At 60.6% G+C, this 19,095-nt stretch overlaps 4 protein-coding genes and 1 pseudogene across 4 annotated transcripts; 3 read left to right on the forward strand and 2 right to left on the reverse strand.

Moving 5' to 3' along the window:
* Window positions 1-318: 318 nt before the first annotated feature.
* On the forward strand, window positions 319-1,369 carry ACA1_209770 (uncharacterized protein; the record flags this gene model as incomplete). The annotated part of the gene is given in 5 exon segments (XM_004339971.1): window positions 319-341; window positions 505-604; window positions 623-819; window positions 875-1,083; window positions 1,272-1,369. 5 exon segments carry the CDS (start codon window positions 319-321, stop codon window positions 1,367-1,369), a joined length of 627 nt encoding a protein of 208 aa, XP_004340019.1.
* Window positions 1,370-1,421: 52 nt separating this feature from the next.
* Window positions 1,422-4,925, reverse strand: ACA1_209780 (glycogen debranching enzyme; the record flags this gene model as incomplete). The annotated part of the gene is made up of 12 exons (XM_004339972.1): window positions 1,422-1,856; window positions 1,940-2,179; window positions 2,259-2,368; window positions 2,470-3,024; window positions 3,107-3,192; window positions 3,268-3,424; window positions 3,551-3,739; window positions 3,815-3,935; window positions 3,989-4,193; window positions 4,278-4,460; window positions 4,542-4,779; window positions 4,805-4,925. The coding sequence occupies 12 exons, from the start codon at window positions 4,923-4,925 to the stop codon at window positions 1,422-1,424; spliced, it is 2,640 nt and encodes an 879-aa protein (XP_004340020.1).
* Window positions 4,926-5,494: 569 nt separating this feature from the next.
* ACA1_209790 (AMPbinding enzyme domain containing protein) lies at window positions 5,495-11,059 on the reverse strand (the record flags this gene model as incomplete). The annotated part of the gene is made up of 11 exons (XM_004339973.1): window positions 5,495-6,362; window positions 6,473-7,019; window positions 7,133-7,229; window positions 7,313-8,468; window positions 8,549-8,675; window positions 8,749-9,034; window positions 9,107-9,171; window positions 9,232-9,984; window positions 10,076-10,251; window positions 10,406-10,866; window positions 10,931-11,059. 11 exons carry the CDS (start codon window positions 11,057-11,059, stop codon window positions 5,495-5,497), a joined length of 4,665 nt encoding a protein of 1,554 aa, XP_004340021.1.
* Window positions 11,060-11,944: 885 nt separating this feature from the next.
* On the forward strand, window positions 11,945-12,971 carry ACA1_209800 (transcription initiation factor tfiid subunit a protein; the record flags this gene model as incomplete). Its single annotated transcript, XM_004339974.1, has 3 exons — window positions 11,945-12,430; window positions 12,545-12,687; window positions 12,800-12,971. The coding sequence occupies 3 exons, from the start codon at window positions 11,945-11,947 to the stop codon at window positions 12,969-12,971; spliced, it is 801 nt and encodes a 266-aa protein (XP_004340022.1).
* A 615-nt stretch (window positions 12,972-13,586) lies between these two features.
* ACA1_209810 lies at window positions 13,587-18,772 on the forward strand (annotated as a pseudogene).
* The last annotated feature ends 323 nt before the right edge of the window (window positions 18,773-19,095 follow it).

Genomic DNA, 19,095 nt, shown 5'->3' on the forward strand with positions numbered 1-19,095 from the left:
TTGTCCACTACCTCGCCAGCACTACGAGTACATGTACAGTCCTCACTCTTTATGCCTTTTGCTAATTGATTATTTATTGTTCTGTAGGGATTTGTGTACGAAAATGAGGAGCACAACCGCGAGTTGGTGTGCTCCATCTGCCAGGACCCGTTGGTGGACCCCGTGGTCGAGCCCCAATGCCGCCAGATGTTTTGCCGTGGGTGCCTCGCCACCTGGCTCCAACGCTCCTCCTCGTCTGCTGAGCACCGGTTGTGCCCTCAATGCCGCCAGCTAACGGCCATGTCATGTGTCACCGTACCGCCACGCTTTGTGACGAACATGCTCGACGACCTGCGCGTCGTGTGCCCCTCGTGTGGCGGTTCATGCGCGCGCAAGTCACTGCACGAACACGTAGCCGCCTGCCCCATTCGTACATTCATCCCTCTCTTCGCATTTCGCGCTTCTTTGTTCATCGGCTTCGATGGGTGCGTGCATGAGTGCAGCGTGTGATCTCGGTTGTGGCAGTCGCGTGGCGCCAGTCAACAGAGAGAACCACGAGACCGTCGAGTGCACCGCCAAGGTGGTGGCGTGTCGCGCTGCCGACGTCGGATGCGAGTTTGCGTGCGTGCGTGGGGCCATGCAGGAACACGAGGACAAGTGCGTTGTGGTGGTCCTCCGCACCATCCTCCAGCGCCAGCGCGACGCGATGCAGCAGCTCTCGCGCTCAATCGAGGAGCAGCAGACTACACTGAGGCAGCAACAGGGTGAGATCGCGGCGCTCAAGAAGCAAGTGAAGGCTCTGAAAACGAGGAAAAAATCATCATCCGATGCTGGTAGCCTGTACGAACACTGCCTTACTTTCACCCTTTGACTTGAATTCTTACTCTGCATCCAGCTCGAGCTTTGGAGCCTCGGCAGCGCCCAGCTTCAGCTTCGGAGCCTCGACAGCGCCCAGCTTCAGCTTCGGAGCCTCGACTGCCGGTGGGACCACCCCACTGGCTTCAGCAGAGCCCGGCTTCGGCTTTGCAGCCCCGGCACCCAGCTTCAACTTCGCAGCCTTCACGGCCCCGATCGGCGTGTCAGCGTTCTCGGCCCCGGCAGCCGGTACAGCATCATTTGCTTGCATGAGTGTGGGGGGGGAGAGCACTTACTTGACTCTTTGTGGCTTGCCGTGTCTGGAAACTGCAGGGCCTGCAACATGGTCGTGACCAGCGACAGCAGGCGCGGCTCCGGGGCCAGCCTGGTCCAGGTGTGGCGCGCAGGCTTGCGCATCGGCACACTCGGCTCCGTAGGTAACTTCCCGGGACAGTTCTACAAACCCCGGGGCGTGGCGGCGGACTCAACTTCGGGCAACATCGTCGTGGCCGATACTGCCAACCATAGGCTCTAGAGGTGGGGAAAATAAAGCGGCAAAAGAAAACAAGGTCCTTTTTTGGCCAGTCTTAAAAACTGCGCAGGCGGATGCGTGCGATGTTGACAAAGTTGGCCAGGCCGTCCCCTCCGCCCAGCATGCGGCCGTTGTTCGTGTACGACGTGAAGTGGTCGAGGTAGCTCATGTTCATCAGCCGCGTCCCCTCAACGTCGTCATCATCGCTGCACAGGGTGATTGCGTAGCGGCAGCCCTCGCGCAGGTGGACTCCGACCGGGGTCGACCAGTTCCACACGTCGTCCCACCGGTACTCGCTGTTCTGAGGCATGACCACCACCCGCCGCCTCTCTTGCGTGCGCTCGCCCTCGTGGTGGTCAGTCCCAGAGATGCGGTCCACCACGAGCCACTTGAGCGCACACGCGATCCCCGTGCTGCGAGTGCCCGCCCCGTTGCTGTAGAGCACCTGCACCGCGTAGGCACCGCTCCGCGCCGGGCGCACGTCGTCCGTCTGGCCACGGGTTACGCTCGAGTCGACAAAAGAACGAAGAAGAACGAAAAACGAAAGAAGAATGAAGAAGGTCGCGTGAGTACCGTGAGCCAGTGGTGTAGGTCGCCCCAGAAGCAGTAGTAGCTTGTCACGGCCGCTTCTTCATTGTCGGTGGTGGAAGGCTGCGCGCCACTGGCGCCGATCTTGAGCATGCCGCCGTTGCTGCGCATGTCCCGCGCCTCCACCACCAGCTCGTCGCCGACGCCGTGCGGGTCATCTCGCGATGATGATGGGAGCCATAAGGCCCGCGAGTGGCGAGACGTCAGCCCCGACTTTGGGTTCACCTGGGCCGCCACGAACCAAGAGTGTGTGTCAGCCCTCGTTCTCGTGTACACTGGCGAGAGGTGGCTTGGTTGGTTGTACCGCTTGCGCCGAGTAGCTGTGGGCGCGGTCACGCGGGAGGTCCTCCGCCCAGTCCGATCCCACTCTCTCGGCATACAACGCACCGTCGCGGTACACGTCGAACAACACGCCTGGCACACGACACGGGCGACACACACACACACACACACGCACACACACACTCAAGAACGAGTTAGCAGCTTCCTATTTTTGTGTGGGATGTGCAACTTACGGTCAGCGTCATCTGCGGCCTTTTCCACGCGCAGCCGCACACTTCCGTCAGGCCCCGTGGGAGTGGTGGAGATGGTCGGCTCTCTGGGCGCGTAGTGGGCCTCCCGCTCGCCGCCCAGCAAGTTCATCTCGACCACCCGGGCCTCGAGCCGGTCATCCCCGTCGGCCTCCAGCGCGATCTCCCACTCGTTGGTGTGCTGCGGCGGCAGCAAGTCGGCTTCGCCGAGCCACGCGCTCGGGGCAATCACCCGGCCGTTGACTGTGACACGTGCCACACGGTAGGGGCGCACGACGCCGGTCATCGTCGCCCGCAGCTCCGGGCTGCCGTCGGCGCCCTCGCGCACGAGAACTGACGCTTCCCCGGGTACGGCCACCGAGGCGTCGGTGATGGTGGGTGGCGCTGGCGCGGCGACCTGGTCGCCGGGCAGGGTGATTCGCACGCGCAGCTGCTTGCCGCGGTACGCAAAGGAGTCCAGCACGACCTCGTGCGAGTGGCCCAGCAGCGACTCGCGCAGCCATCGCGTTACGAAGGGCTCGAACCGAATGCCGGCGCCGCCTTTGTCCCACAAAATAATCAACAACGGCACACGCACACGCGCACACCAACGCGAGCACATTATTTCATCGATCCAAAGTACCGGTGGCGCTGTCATCGCGGGTCTGTAGTCCAAACGCCACGTCGTGCACCATGGCGAGGTAGCCCGCCACCGACCACAACTGGCGTCTGACACATGTAAAGCGGAGGGTTTATCATCAACGTGTGCGGTTGTGTGCGGTTGTGTGCGTGTGCGTGCGGTACCTGGAGTTGACGACTGGTCCCGAGAGCGGGCCGGCGTCGACAAAGGTCTCGCCGGAGAGGAATTCCAGGTTCTCCATGTTGGACAGGTGGAGCGCCGACGCGCGCATGAGCGACCACACCCCGTGATCCACCACCTTCCAATTTGCCACCCGCACCGCTGCCCGCACCCACAACGCTTACTTGTCCCAAACGCAAACGCAAAACCAAACCCAAACATGCAAGAAATGATGGCGATGTGAGTTATGGCGAGCTGGGCTGCTGAGAGGGCGAGTGTGGTACTGACCTGTGACGAAGGGCCAGATGGCGCTGTTGTGATAGATCGGCACGCCCGGATGCTGCGGGTGGATCACCGGAGGCCCCCGGGGCGCGTGGGGATAGGTCGCCACCACGGCCTCGGCTCGGCGACGGCTGGCCTCGTCGGCGTCGTCGCCGGCATCCATCACCAGCACGGCCAACGCCGAACCCAGCAGGTCTGCTCAACATGGCTGACGTCAGCTCCAACTCATTGTATGAATGGTTTGCCGGCTGGCCAGGCGAGGGGGGGTACCGTAGTGGCGTAGGATGGAAGGGTGGGTGAGCGGACCCTTCGTGGCGGCGTACATGCCCCGACCGTCGCCCAAGTCCACGTAAAACGTGGCGATGATGGCCTGGCGCAGCGACTTCGCCCACTGCACACACGCCACAGGCCACACGGTGGGTGAGAAAGCGCACACGAGGGCACGTAGTGAGTGGGTCCGGGCACTTGTTCGTATTTGGTGGCTGCGGCCTGGTCCTGGTGCTGCCGCTCCAGCGAGGCGGCCAGCGAGATGCAGGCGTAGTGGGCCACGTTGGTGGACAGCGCCTTGGAGCCGGCGATGTGCGCCAGGTCACTCTTGACCCACACCGGATAGGTCTGCTCGCGCCAATCCAGGAACGACGTCTCCCCTCTTGCCCGCCAACCAAACCACGACACGACACGACACATGTCAGCTGCACGCCACACAAACGGTGTGGTGAGTGAGATCTCAAACCTGTAGAGGCCGTCTTGGTCGTCGTAGACGATGGTGCGGTCGATCTCGATGGTGTGGGTGATGGCGGCGCGGGCCACAGCGGCGAAGCGCTCCCTGGCTTCGCCGTGGAGGTACTTGAGCGCCTCGCCCGCGCCCAGTGCCCACGTCACCCGGTCGCTCGACACCGGATAGCTTCCGCCCGTCCTATCGGAAGCGATGGCCAAAACCCGCAGCCAATCGTGAGACAGTGCAGGGCCAACGGCCTGGCCCTAGTAACAGTAGTACCCGGTGTCCTGCACGATGTGGAGCTCGGCAGCCGAGTGGTCGGCGGCGGCGGCTGGCTTGAGACGGGCCGTTTTGAACAGGAGCGAGTTGACGGTACGCTGGGGGTCGACGGCGGCCAGGGACAGCAGCGCCGCGTAGGCCGTGTCGCGAGTCCACACGTACGGCCAATTCTCGCCTGAAACGATTCCGGTGACCAAGCCTGGTGAGTTGCGATCCCTCGCGAGCGAACAGGTGCAGCCTGCGAAACACGACAGTGTGGGCACCTGTCTCGTAGACGGGGTCGACGTGGAGGGGCTGGCCGGCGTTGAACGCCGCGTCACGGATGTCCTCCACGGCGCACTGCCGCAGGTCGTCCATGGCCATGGCGTACAACCCGTCGAACATGACCGCTCCGCTTCTCACCTCCAGCCTTATAATAAAAATTAATAGATTTATAAATAAACTCTCGAAAGTGACTTGCCTTGCAAGGGTGGTACCGTGGATGAGTGTCATCACGCGTGCGGGCTGCCTGGTTTGGCACGTCCCTCCACTTGGTTTCGCTTGGGGCAGTCGTGCTAAACAACCGATACCCACCGTCTGACGCGACAAGGTGCACCCCATGTTGCAATGAGTATGCTACCCCCTCCCAACTGGTGTGCGAGTAGGGTACCTGGCAGTGGCTGCACGCCGGCAACGCGTGCACCCGTGGCGTCCACAAAGCACTCTGCTGCTGGTGGTGGTGCTCTCGTGCTGCTGCACGCACCACCTTCCATTTTGTGTTTCTTTTTCTTTTTCTCTTCGCTGATGGCGGCGTGCGCGCCGCGGCATGAGCATCAACTTCGCCGAGTCGTGTCTCAGTGGACGCGTCGAACCAACCTTGGCGCAAAGAAAAGCGTCGTTACTGGTGCACAACGACGATCACACAAACCGTAATTAATATTGTATTATTATTAGCCGACCTTGCCTGGTCAGGCTCACGAGAAGATGAAGGCGCCGAGGCGGGAGAGGAGGTAGGCGACCGCGACGACGAGGAAGCCGCCCGCGGCCGTGAGCACGACCTCGGGGCGCTGCAGGAGGGAGCTGCGCGGGGTGATGTTGCGCAGGTAGGCCACGACGCCCTCGTCCCGGTCCATCGCCACCGCCACGTCCAGCGGCGTCGCCCGCCCGCCGTCGAAGCGCGCCCGCAGCGACGGATCGGCGCCCCGCCCGACCAGCTTCTGCACCAGCGCCAGGTCGCCCCGCTTGGCCGCGTAGTGCAGCGCCGTCCACCAGTCGTCGTCGCCGCCGCCGTTGTTGCTCTTGCTGACGTCAGCATCGTCGGCGTCGGCGCCCGTGTCACCGACGGCGGGCATTTCTCGCATATTTACAGGCAGGCCGCGGTTGAGGAGGGCCGTGACGATCTTGAGCGAGCCCTTCTCGCACGCGCGGAACAGCCCGCGGAAGCGCCTCGCCACCGTGTCGTGATAGTGGTGCCCGCCCCGCTCGGCCCCGCTCCTCGCCGTTGCGTCGTCGTCGTCGTCGTTTTCCTTGTCATCGCCGTTGCCGAGCGCGAAGCCGAGGTGGATGCCGCCGCTGGCGATGATGTCGTCCACGATCCGAGCGTTGCCGCGCTCGCAGGCCAGCTCCAGAGCCCATAGCTTGGCCCGGAACACCTCTTCCTCTTCATCGTCACCGCTCTCCTCCTTATTATGCGTCGCTCTTTCTCCTTCTCCTCCGCTGCTGCCGCCACCGTTGTCGATGATCCGCTGCAGCCTGTCCAGGAAGAACCTGACCACCGCCTCCCGCTCCTTCTCCACGGCGGCGATCAAGCACTGCAGCGTCATCTGCACATCGCACCTAGTCCTGCTCACCGCACACACCACGACACACAGCGGTGAGCACCCCATGCACACTCAAAAAATATAAAGACAATCATCGTCAAATGGGGATGTAGAAGCTGTAGGAAGATGGACCTTACGTCCTCTTGTTCCAAGAGGAGCTGCACGACGGAGAGGTGGCCGCTCTCGCTGGCCAGGGAGAGGGGCACATGGGGCGCCTTGCGACGCCCGGCGGTGACGCCACCGGCCACCCGCACCACGGGCCACAGGCCCACGGCCGCGATGTCGGCGCGGCTGTTGAGGTCGAGCCCGCGCCGGCCGTAGGCCGTCACCAGGTGCTCCACCACGCCCGCGTTGCCGTACTCGCACGCCCAGTGCAGCACCGTTTTGCCGCCGAGCCGCGTCTTCCGGTTGATGACGTCACGCACCCACGCGTCGTCATTGTCGTCGCCGATGCCGGCGGCGGCGGCGGCGGCGTGTTGAGTCCGGGCGTCGAGCAGGAGCTGCCGAAGGAGCGGGACGGCGCCCCACTTGGCGCAGAGGGCGAGCCGCTCGACGGTGTCCTCGTGGGCGTGGGCCTTCCAGAGCTTGTCCCGGTTGATGAACGTGTTCCGCCAGTCCACCGCCTTCAGGCCGCCCTTCTCCTCCCTCTTGCCGCTCTCGCCCTTCGGCTCTTGCACTCCTGGGTTTGCGTCAAACACACGCCGGTGTGTGCTGTTAGTCAATGACACGACACGCGACACACACGACACACACGACACAACAAGCGGCGAAGAGTGGATGACGTGGCGCCACCTGGGTGCACGACGGGGATGAATTGGGAGACGAGCAGGCCGCCGGTGCCGTAGGTGCGCTGCAGCAGCAGCTTCCACAGGACCTCATCATCGAGCGCCTGTGCCCACGCGAGCACGCACAGAGCACACACGACAGTGAGACAAACAGTGACCACGCGCGTGCGGGAGAGGGCGCGCGTACAGATTTGAATCGGCGGCAGGCGAGGGCGACGGGGCCGAGGTCGGCGGGGGCCAGGAAGGAGAAGAGGTACACCATGACGCCCTCTGACAGGTCCTCCAGCCGCAGCGGCTGCTTCGGCACCGGCCGGTGGCCGCCGGCAACGATCTCCTCCTCGGCCTCCTTCATTTCCCGCTTCTCCTTCCGCTCCTCGGGCACCTCGTCGTCGTCGTCGCTGCGGACCGGCGCCTCCTTCTCCTTGCTCGACAGTGCGCTGCTGACGTCAGCAGAGGGCGCGCGGGCGGTGCCGATGAAGCCCCGCTGGGCGCCACCGGCCGGTGCAGCCTCCTGGCCCTTCATCCACTCCCCACCGGAGCTCGGGGCGACTGACTCATCCGTCGCCGGCAGGTCCTCCGATCTGTCGGCTCGCGGCGGCTTGTGGCTGATCTGCTCCTGGGCAGCCTCGGGCTGCTTCTGCTCCACGGCCTCTTCGCCCTCGTGGTCACCGTCACCGACGGCGGCGGCCGGAGCCGGCTTCGTGACGACGTGCTCCTCCTCGACCTCACTCGCCATCCCGCTCCTGACCTCCAGTTTATCCGCTTTTTGTTTCGCTTCGCCATCGTCGCCGTTGTCCTCCTGTTTCTCGTCTTCCTTCTCCGACTCGCTCTCGCTTTCGCTTTCGCTTTCGCTCTGGCCGCTCTCGTCTTTGTCGTCTTTTTCGCTTTCATCATCGACGGTGGCCGGAGCCGGCTTCAGGACGACGTGCTCCTCCTCGACCTCGCCCGCCACCCCGCTCCTGACCTCCGGTTCCTCCACTTCTTGTTCCTCCTCGTCATCGTCATCGTCGTCGTTGTCCTGTTTGCCGTCGTCCTCCTGTTTCTCGTCCTTCTCCGACTCGCTCTCGCTCTCGCTTTCGCTTTCACTCTGGCTGCTTTCGTCTTTTTCGTCTTTTTCGCTTTCGCTTTCGCCATCGCTTTCGCCATCGCTTTCGTCATCGGAGGAGGATAGCGAGGCCGAGTCTCCCGCAGCCTTTGCGCTTGGCCTGGCCGCCTCCGCCGCGCCTTCCGCGGCCTGGTCGACGGCCTGGCGCGCGGTGGCCAGCTCGGCGAGGCCCGCGTCGTCGGGGTAGAGCGCGCTCAGCTCCCGCGGGAAGCAGCTCGTCAATGCCCCGCGCACCACCCTGTCGTGTGCGGGCGAGCGCACGCGTGAGTGACCGCCTTCGCGACGCACAACATGCGCCGAGAGGGGAAACGCTCGTACCGCCCGAGCGGGGTGGTGCATTGCGGGTTGTGGGCCAGCTTGGTGCTGGGGCTGATGGTGGCGATCTTCTTGATCATGAACGCCTCCTCCAGCTTCCCGTTGGCGCTGGTCACCGCCTCCTTCAGATCTGTGCGCACACGAAAAAGTGTAAGCGTTTGATTTGTGTGTTGTGTGTGTGTGTGTCGTCGTCGTGTGCGTACCGGCCATGCGGTCCTGCTGGGAGAGGGCGCGCGAGAGGGAGGAGAGGACGAGGAGGGCGGCCACGTGTCCGCGGCTGTCGCCCAGCACGAGGGCGTCCTCGATGAGCGGGGAGGCCTTGAGGAGCTTCTCGGCCTTCCACGGGCACACGAGCTCTCCGCCCTGGAGCCGGAATAGGTCCTCCCGCCGCCCTTTCAGCTTCACGAACTCGTCCTCGTCGAGCACGCCCACGTCGCCCGTGCGCACCCACCCCTCCCTCGCAAACACCGCCGCCGTCGCCTCGGCCTCCTGTGTGCGCACGCACGGAAGGCGATGAGATGTGTCGTGTCGTGTCGTGTCGCGTCTCTGTCAGGGGCGTACGTTGAGGAAGCCCATGAAGACGTTGGGGCCTTTGACCAGGACCTCGCCGTGATTGGATTCGTCGTCTGAATTGCGCCCAGTCAGTCACTGCACTTGGACTGAGCGGTGAGAAGGAGGACTCTTACCCTGGGGCACGCTGCCCTCGTCCAGCTCGACCTCGGCGCCGGCGAGCACCGCACCCACAGTGCCCGGCTTGTTGGTCTGCTCGGCCTCTTCGTCTTCGCTTTCTTCTTCGCTATCGCTGTCTTCGCTTTCGCTCTTTTCCGGCTTCGTGGCAGCGGTGGAGGCGTCGGTCAGCGGTGGCGGGCGATTGCAGGCGACGAGGCCCGTGGCGTAGGGGTGGGCGTAGAGCTCGCAGACAGTGACGCCGAGCTTGCCGAAGCAGGCCATGACCTTGGCCGGCAGCGGCGCGAAGCCCGAGTAGCCCACGCGCAGCCGCGCGAGGCCCATGCGCTGTCGGAACAGGTTGAGCAGCAGCGGGTTGGTCTGCACCGCTTTCAGGCTGAGCTTCACCTTCTCCGGCGATGAGTCTCCGCCGCGGCTCCCGATCTTGACCGAGCCCGCCCGCGTCGGCGCCCATGGCTTGTCCTTGTCGTGAGACCTCTTCCACGAACCCGGCTTGACGTCGTCATCTTCGTCTTCGCTTTCCTTATCTTCGTCGTCGTCGCTGATCTCTTGCTTCATCTTCTTTTTGTTGTTCTTCTTGGCGGGCATGGCGCGGAGGATGGCGGGCGGCAGGCGCACCTCGCGCGCCAGCTGTTCGTGGAGCCATCCATGAAGGGCCTTCCAGAACGAGGCCGGCGCGGCGAGGTGCGTCGGTTGCACGCTCCGTATGTCGCTCACCAGCTTCGACCGACTCCTTTCCCCGTTCAGGAACACTGCGGGGTGTAGCCACGCGCGATCAGGATCACCGCACGTATGATGCGTGTGTCGCGTGTGTCGCGTGTTGAAGCTCAAGCCAGGGCGTACCTCGGTGGCCGACGAGCACGTGGCAGTAGATGGAGAGGAGCTGCTCGGTGATGTGCGAGATGGGCAGGAAGGAGAAGGAGATGTCGCCGTCATCCAACCGCATGGCCTCGGCGCATTTCCTGGCCGTCCACAGCAGGTTGCTGTGCGAGTACATCATGCCCCTGGGCCGTCCGCCACTGCACAGACCAGGAGGAGCGACCACCTTTGCGCATGAGTAGACTGACGTGTGTGTGAACTTGTTCAAGCACGTCAGCGCACCTGCATCGTTGTGTGTGTGTGTGCGTGCGTGTGTGTGCGTGTGCGTGTGCGTGTGTGCGTGTGTGCACGCACGTAGTGTGATCGGACGTGGAGGCGTAGACGACGGAGGCCAGCTGATCGCTTTGCAACTGTTGCATCTGTTGATCGAGCGCGGCCTGCGTCACCCGGCTGCCTCGCCGCAGGAAATCGCGCCAACTGATGATCTTGCTCTCACGAGCTCGTTTGGTCTCTTCGTCGTCGACGTAGCCATCATCGTCGCCATCGCTAATTTGTTTCTTGCGCCCACCCTTCGACGAGTCGTCGTCTGTGACGTTGCTGTCGTTGTCGTTGCGTTCGAGGTAGAATATGGCCTCGAGTCGGCCGAGGGTCTGCTCACCGCGTAGCTTGCGCAGCTGGTGCGGGTCATCGACGAACACGTAGCGCACCTCGGCCTGCTCGAGGATCGTGCTCAGCTGGTCGGCCGAAGAGGCCGCCGGCAGCGCGACCGGCACCACACCGGCGGTGAGGCACGCCATGTGCAACACCAGGTATTCCTGTCGTACACGTCAGCACAGGCCTTAACCACGACCACGAAGAGAAGTAGTAGAGCGATCGTACGGCGGAGGCCTTGGCGAAGAGGGCCACGCGAAGCGAGGGGCGCTCCTCCTCAGCCGAGGAGGGAAGGAGGGCGATGAGGGCGCGAGCGGCCTGGTTGACCGCGCGGGCATAGGTGGCCCAGTCGGTCATGGCCCACTCCTCGGGTCCATGCTCGACGCCGGCCAGGCCGCCAGCCGCTCCTGAAGGGGCCACAGATAGAACCGCAGTGTTGGCGAGGCCAGGACGTAGCGCAAAGCGCAATGCGAAGGAGGGCAACTGGAGAAGGCGCTACGCGTAGGCCATTGAGGAAGAGAGGAGGAGCATACCAGGAGCAGCAGTGGGTGGGCGCTGTTTGGTGTAGAAGGCTGGATCGTCGCGGCGCCTTTCATCAACACCTCGCGCCTGCAGCAGAAACGGCAACAGCTCTCTTTCTTCAAGTCCCACTGTTCAGGAAAGATAGGAATCAGCATGAAAGAACAGCCAAAGATGAGCCCCCCACAAAAAAACAACCAATTCACGCAAACTGGCGTCTCTTGCCTTGCATTGAAAGCGGTGGACTGGGGAGTCTGAGTCGCTCAAAATCTTACGAGAGGCTGCTAAGGAGGCTGAGGTTGGTAGTACAATGAGATCTCTTCCACGTGGTTCAACTAGGCCGTTATGGCGCTTCGCCTCGTGTTCTTTTTCTTTCAACCTGGGACCGGACTCGAACCGACCACCATGATTGAACAATACATAATTAGACCAAAATAACAGAATTTATCAAATCGGCATTCGTGGCAGACAGAAATGCAACAACATACAGGCGCTGGAGCCCCCTCCACTGCTCCGCAAGGCCTGCGACCGCCGAATTCATACCCCCCTCCATCCCAATCGTCAGCGGGAGTCGGCAGTGGTCTTCCATCTGCATCTGCCCCCTCTACCCCAATGAACCATTCATCGCTTCCCACCGCTACCTCTCTATCCTCTTCTTCCACCACCCCTTCGCAAATGTCTGCTACTTCTGCTACATCTTCGTCATCTACATTCGCCTCCCCGATGTCGCTGCCGGCCGCCCTCATGCAATTGCACCAGGCCGGCTCCTCTTCATCTGCTCCTCAGATCTCATCTGGCGCTTCATCTTCGCTCACCTCCACCTCATCGTCATCGGGTGTGACACCTTCTACACCTACACCTCCGCCCTATGCTTCCACCACGGCTTCTCATCTGACGCCATCTGCTACCGCCTCCATCTCGAGTAGCGGCACCACTCCTGCCCCCTACAGCCAACCGCACACCCCGACGCCCACGCCTCCCGCGGGCGGAGCCGGCACGTACAGGGCTTCGGGCGCCGTTCCTCCCCAGCCCACGGGGCTGCAGCAGTTCATGGCCACCCTGCAGGGCCAAGGGACTGCGTCCGCCGCCTCGGCACCATCGCCCACCGCCCCCACCGCGCCGGAACCGACCGAGCTGATCAGCAAACACAAGATGAGCGAGCTGCTGCGGCACTCCTCGTCGCACCGCATGGAGCCCGAGGTGGAAGAGGTATATTTTGCGTCCTGGAGCTCCAGCGGGCATGCATGGTGCACTGAGTAGCTGAGTGCTCACACACGTGCATGCCGTGTGTGTGTTGTGTGTGTGTGTGTGTGTGTTCGCCAGGTGTTGTTGGAGCTGGCGGATGACTTTTTGGAGAATCTCATCTCGGCGGGCAGCGTGCTGGCCAAGCATCGTGGCTCGGACGTGCTGGAAGTGCGTGACGTCGCCCTCCACATGGAACGCGCCTGGGACATGCGTTTGCCCGGGTACAGTTTCCTCCACTCTCTACTTCGTCTTCGTCTTCCTCATTGTTCAGCTTCTCACTTTTTCTTCTTCTTGCTTGCAACTCCTCTTCTTCTTGCGATCTGGTGTTCGCAGGTATTCGCACCATCTGGAGAGTTTGGACATGCGGGGCAAGCGACAGGGGCTGTCCGAGATCCACAAGAAGCGATTAGCGCTCATCAGGAAGACGAACGAGCTCACCGAAAAGGAAGAGAAGAAGAAGAGCACCGCCGCCAAGCGAAAGCGAAAGGAAGGCGAGGCACCCTGATGGCACCTCTTCCCTCCGCAACACCCCCACCCTTTCCGACCAACAACCCTTGGTTACAGCCACACAAAGAATGAAGAGACAAAAGACAAGTTTCGCCAAAGTTGCCCCCCTAGGGGGGACAGAACAATTTTTTAAACATAGCAATGCGTACTGCGTGTGCAGTTTTGGCAACTGGCGTGCGTACAGCACGATCTGCAAGGTAGGTGGTGATGATTGGTTGTGGGCAGTCAGCGTGTTGTGGGGGAGCTTTCGGTTGGAAGCTGGAGTTAGAAGGTTCCAGCCAACCGGCAGGAGCCGGAAGACCCAATCGCCCGTAAGTGGGCGAGGCAAATTTGCCTCCGTCTTCAGTTCACGTCTCCGGAGTGATCCTCCTTCGTCTTCTCCTCGCGAACTCTTGGCCAGCTGCAGAGGTCGTCCTCGTCACCCTTTTCTTTTCTCTGCAAAAGAAAGGCTTGGCAAGGTCACAACTTACGAAGGGTACCACTCCAAGCCGCATAGACACCTCAACAACCCCAAGTCACCATCTTCCTAATCTTGCGACGGCCGTCGGAAATAAATCTCACATAGAATTCATCTCATCTGCAGATGAAAGCGCGTGCGCGTAGGGAGCCCACGATGGAGGGCCTGCTGGCTCCTCTCATCGACCTCGAGGGCGGCGTTGCGACGCCACCGGTCGACGACTTTCGCGAACGCCTGGTCGACCGCTACCTCAACGCCGTGTCGCCAGCGGCCAAGGCCAAGGGCGGCCGCGGAGGCAGTCGCGGCGGAGGTGGCGGCGGAGGCAGCAGGAAGACGTCGACCGGCTACCGCTCCCTTACCGGTGGCAGCGGCAGTTGTAAGCTGGGCCTGGGCGACGAGTGGGTCGAGAGGGCCGCAGGCGTCTCCGTCACCCGCGACGAACTCGCCGAGCTGCTCAACTTGAAGGTACACCACACCCCCTTTTATTTAATTCATGTTCTCCACGTCTTCTTTGCGCTCAGTTTCGTTCCGTGGCACCGTTTATTTTATTATTATATTAATACAAAGATAATTATTATGTCCCTTTATGCATGGATTTATTTATTTTTCTGTTCGTATTTATTAACTCGGACATAAAAATGTAGAAAGGAGGTGGCCTGTGTGCACGACTGTTCCAGCTGTTCGATGTGCACGACGAGGGCCGAATCTCCCTGCTGGAGTTCGTCCAGACGTGCCCGCTCCTCTGCCCCCTCACCACCGTCGAACGCAAGCTCCGCTGTACGTGGCCCCCGCAAACATAATTCTAAGAATGAATTTCCATGGTGTTCGAGGAAAGTAGGCGATTTATCTCGTGTTATTTAATTTATAATTTCTAAGTTTTTATTTCTGCACAAAACTCACTCGGGGTGTGCGTGCGTAGTTATGTTCCGGTTGTACAACAAGCTGGACGATGGCAAGCTGCTGCGATCGGAGGTGCTGGACCTGATGCGGGAGGGCCTCGAGGAGAACCGGCTCAAGCTCAAGGTGCCGCCGGAGAAGGTGGTCGACGAGGTGGTGGCCATCGTCACCTCCTCGCGGTCGCGCCCGCGCACGCGCAAGCGCACCACCAGGACGCCCACCGGCGAGGAGGAGGAGTTCCTCTACTGGAAGGAGTTCCGCCGGCTGATCGAGATCCAGCACGAGGGCTCCTCCTTCGCCCAGCCCGCCCACAAGACCACCAGCGTCGCCCTCCTCACCAAGTCCAACGCCTACTGGACCAAGGAGACCGACTTTAACGTACGTCATTGCATTTTTAATGTTTCGTTTTGTGTGTGTGTATATATATATGTATATTAAAGTGTTGAATATGTTGGCTAACATTTATGATTTATATTATTATTATTATTGCGGCAGGTGTTCCTGGCGAGTCAGAAGGACGTGAGCGCGAGGGAGCTGAACCGAGAGAAGACGTTGCGGCTGATTCAGGGGAACAGCCAGGATTTCGACGGGGAGGAGGCCGAGGAGGCCGTGCTGACCAAGGTGCGCGTGGCACCTCCACGTGCGCTCAAGGTGTCGATGCGCGTCGGCGACGACGAGCTGGACGACTTTGTGGACCAGTCCACGGGACCCTCGCGCGGCGGCAAGAAGGCCGTCCGGTTTGCTCACTCCGACGACGAGCTCGAGCCCGAGGGCGAAGCCGAAGCCCGCTCGCCCAAGGTAACTCCGAACACCACTCGCTTCGCCGTTTTACCTCAGGAGTGTTGACGCTTTCGCTTTCGCTTTTCTTCGCCTTCTTTCTTTTGCCGGGTGCAGGCGGCGAAGAAGAAGGGCAAGCAGGTGTCGGAGGGCGAGGCCGGCGGACGCGAGCTCAGCATCAACGACGGCGATGCGGAGGACAGCGAGGGATACGCCAAGTCCATCGCGCCCTTCGAGGACCACCTGGAGAAGCGGTGGAAGGCCATGTCCGGTATGCGCATTCCTCGCAACATTCCTCACCCGCCGCCAATTTGTTATGGGACGCCGGCTCACCATTTCCCCGGCTTCTATCTCTCCTCCCTCCCACAGAGCATTGGCGTGGGGTGCTCACCTCGTCGATGGGCGCTGCGCCGAGCTATCTGGATGCCATTGGCGCTCTCCAGGGCCACGATTCGACGTTCATTGTCGAGGAGCGCAACAAAAATCTCACCGTTGGTATGATCGCACACGCACACATGGCGCTGCACTCGTGATTGTGGCGACTGACGCTGTGTTGTTCGCACGTGCAGCGGGCGGCGCGCTGCTGAAGGGCGAGCTGGTGAGCGACGAGGGCGAGGAGAACGCTCTCAACGCCGATCTTCAGCCGAGTGTGCACTGGGACCAGAACGCCTACGACATCCTCGTGAAGCAGGAGGGACTCCGCAAGCAACACTCTGTACGCAGATCTCTTCTCTTCATCTTCTCTCCATTTTCTCTCGAGCGAAGCGAATCATGAGCAAACTAATTAAATGTTTGTTTGTTTGTTTGTTTGTTTGTTATGTGTTGGTCACAGTGTCGTTGGTTTACGAAGAAGTTACAAAATATGTCCCGCTACAAGCGGCAGATGTTCTGGCTCAGCGTCTACTTTGGCCTCAACTTCTTCCTCCTCGCCTTCTACTTCCTCTGTACACACTCTCCACCCTCCACCCAAGCTGCACTACCGCTTCTCATCCATGCAATCTGCACGCGCGCAGATCAACGGTTCTACGCCCCGCAGTACAAGCTGCTTGGCTACAGCATCTGCGTCTCTCGGTCCACCGTACGCAACACACGCACACACCACACAGCACGTTATTTTTATTTTTATTTTATTTTTTATATTTTGGCGCACGCTCTGATTGGTCGACCCTCGGTCAGGCGTTGGTGATGGAGTGGAACTCGTTCCTGCTGCTCATGACCGTGTGTCGAAACGTCATCACCTGGTACGTGTGCCCAATGACGAAACTGCTTATATACATGTACGCTGCCACAACTGATCTGACACCTTTTCTATAATAAAAATAAATAGGCTGCGTTCTGGTTTACTGCATCCGAACGTTCCCGTACGATAACAACATAGAATTCCACAAGATCATCGCCTGCGTCATCTTCATCTCCGCCATCGCCCACACGTACGCGTCCTTCCTTTCTTCTTTGTTCACACTTTTCGCTCTTTCGTTGTGCTGACCACCGCGGCGCTTCGCTGTGTGGCAGGGTGGGGCACGGCTTCAACGTGTACCAAATCTCGCATGCGTCGAGTGCCGAGGAGCTCAACAACGCCCGCGGCCAAGTACGCACACGCACGCACGCGCTCGTGCGGGTTCTCATCCCTAACTCTCGACCACTGGGCGTGCAGTATCGGTGGTTCGACTTCAAGGAAGTGCCGCCCGTTGGCAAGCTCCTTCAGTCCGTCCCCGTTCTCACCGGCATCGCTTTGTGGCTTGTCCTCTGCCTCATCTTCATCACCGCCTTCTACAAGGTACCATGGCTTTCCCTACATTATATTATTTTTATCTTATTCTTATTATTCTTATTATTCTTAATATGCATTATGCGTTATTGCTGCTCATCAACGCAACACGACACGCAACACAGATTCGGCAAAAGAAGTTCGAGGTGTTCTGGTACACGCACCACCTGTTCGTGGTGTACTACGTCCTGTTCGCGGGTCACGGCATGCAGATGGTGCTCGGCGACTTCCCCATGGCCTGGTGCTTTGTCATCATTCCTTGCATTCTCTACGGCTTCGAGCGCATCAGCCGCGCCGTCCGGTACCGCCTCGCCACTCCCGTCGCGTGTGTTCCTCTTCTTCTTCTTAAGGTGGTGCTCATCGTCATCACCTGGGCAGGGCGAGGAGAGACACGCGGGTCGTGAATGCGCAGATCTGGCCGACCAAGGTGCTCAACCTGGTGCTGCGTCGGCCGCGCGAGTTCGACTACCGCGCCGGCCAGTACGCGTTCATCCGCATCCCGTCCATCTCCAACTTCCAGTACCACCCCTTCACCCTCACCAGCTCTCCCGGTACACCCACCTCGCCACCTTAATGCTTGATCAAATGTGTCGACACACAATCAATTGCTGATCATTGCAAACAATTTCTATTGGCTCGCGTTCCGCATTCAGAGGAGCACACGATCAGCTTCCACATTCGCGTACGACCATTTGAACCACGCCCGAGATCTCTCGCAACTGATCGCCTTTTGCATTTTCAGGACATCATGGACTGACGCCGTCGTGTTGTGTGTGTGTGTGTGTGTAGGCGGTTGGAGACTGGACGACCAAGGTGTACAACAAACTCAACTTTGAGCTCTCCGCGCTCCAGCGCTTTGAGGACCAGTCCATCCCCCACGACTTCCTTCCCGTCCACGTCGACGGCCCCTACGTATGGCGCGCGACACACGACACGACACGACACGACACGACACGACACGACCAACGACACGACACGACACGACACGCATGTGAGGTTAACTGACTGTATGTGTGGGTGGGTGGGTAAATGTAGGGAGCGCCGAGCGAGGACTTCTACCACTACGACCGGATCATTATGATCGGAGCCGGTATCGGCGTGACGCCGTTCATCAGCATCCTCAAGGACATCAAGTACAAGTGGGACCGCAAGGCCTTCGGCTTCGATGTCAAGCGCGCCTACTTTTTCTGGATGGTCAACGACCAGGAGAGCTTCTCCTGGTTCAGCGATCTCCTCACCGGTACCACGACACACACCGCACGCACGCACACACGCACACACCGCTGGATACTCATCATTATTGCCTGGTGGTGTAATCAGAGCTGATGGACATGGACGAGGCGTCGGGCATCATCAAGATCAGGACCTACCTCACCGGCGCCCTCGCGGTACTGCTCGTGACACATTCATTTTCATGGTTGCTATGCAACGAAACTTATAGGTGACAACGCAACGCAACACGCGACATGACACGACACGACACGCACACAACAGCACACGGACATCCGAGGATTCGCGCTGTGGCACATCCTGTCGCTGTTCTACGAGACCCAGTGCGTGGACGCCATCACGGGTCTCCCGTCGCGGACATACTGGGGCCACCCGGACTGGAGCGACATCTTCAAGTCCTTCAAGGTCGTCTTCAGGGACCGCCAGATCAGAAGTACCCGCCCTCTCCCGTTACTACCATTTATTTTGTTTATTTTATTTTATTTTATTTTACACCGTCAGCCACGGTGGTCGCGAGGTTGCTGATGTGCCATTTGTGTGTGCACTTTGGCCACCAGGGGTGGGCGTGTTCTACTGTGGACCCGACGGGCTGGCGACGGACATAGAGAAGGCGCTCAAGGACGCCTCGAGCTCTCGCCTCCAGTTCGTCTGGCACAAGGAGAAGTTCTAGTAGGTAGGCCACGTCTGTCGCACGCACCAGGCCACGTATGTCGCACGCACCCCGCACGCGGCGCCGTTCTCCACCCACTTCCCCTTCGCCAACGTGAATCCAAGCAAGGGGTTTGAAATAATAATAAAACTGAAACTGTTCGCGATTGCTTGATTGGTGGATGAGGGTAGGCCTCTGCGAGACTAGAGCGGAGTGGTGGAGCTCGAGGTAGTGGCCGGGGGTGTGTTGCCAGTGGTAGTGGTGGTGGGGGTGGCCTGGTCGGCGAAGAGGGCGCCGAACTGGTGGCCGAGGTTGCGCACGGATCCTGCGGCGTCGCCCGAGTA

This window comes from Acanthamoeba castellanii, assembly GCF_000313135.1.
Source record: "Acanthamoeba castellanii str. Neff unplaced genomic scaffold scf7180000084757, whole genome shotgun sequence".
Lineage (NCBI taxonomy): Eukaryota > Discosea > Longamoebia > Acanthamoebidae > Acanthamoeba > Acanthamoeba castellanii.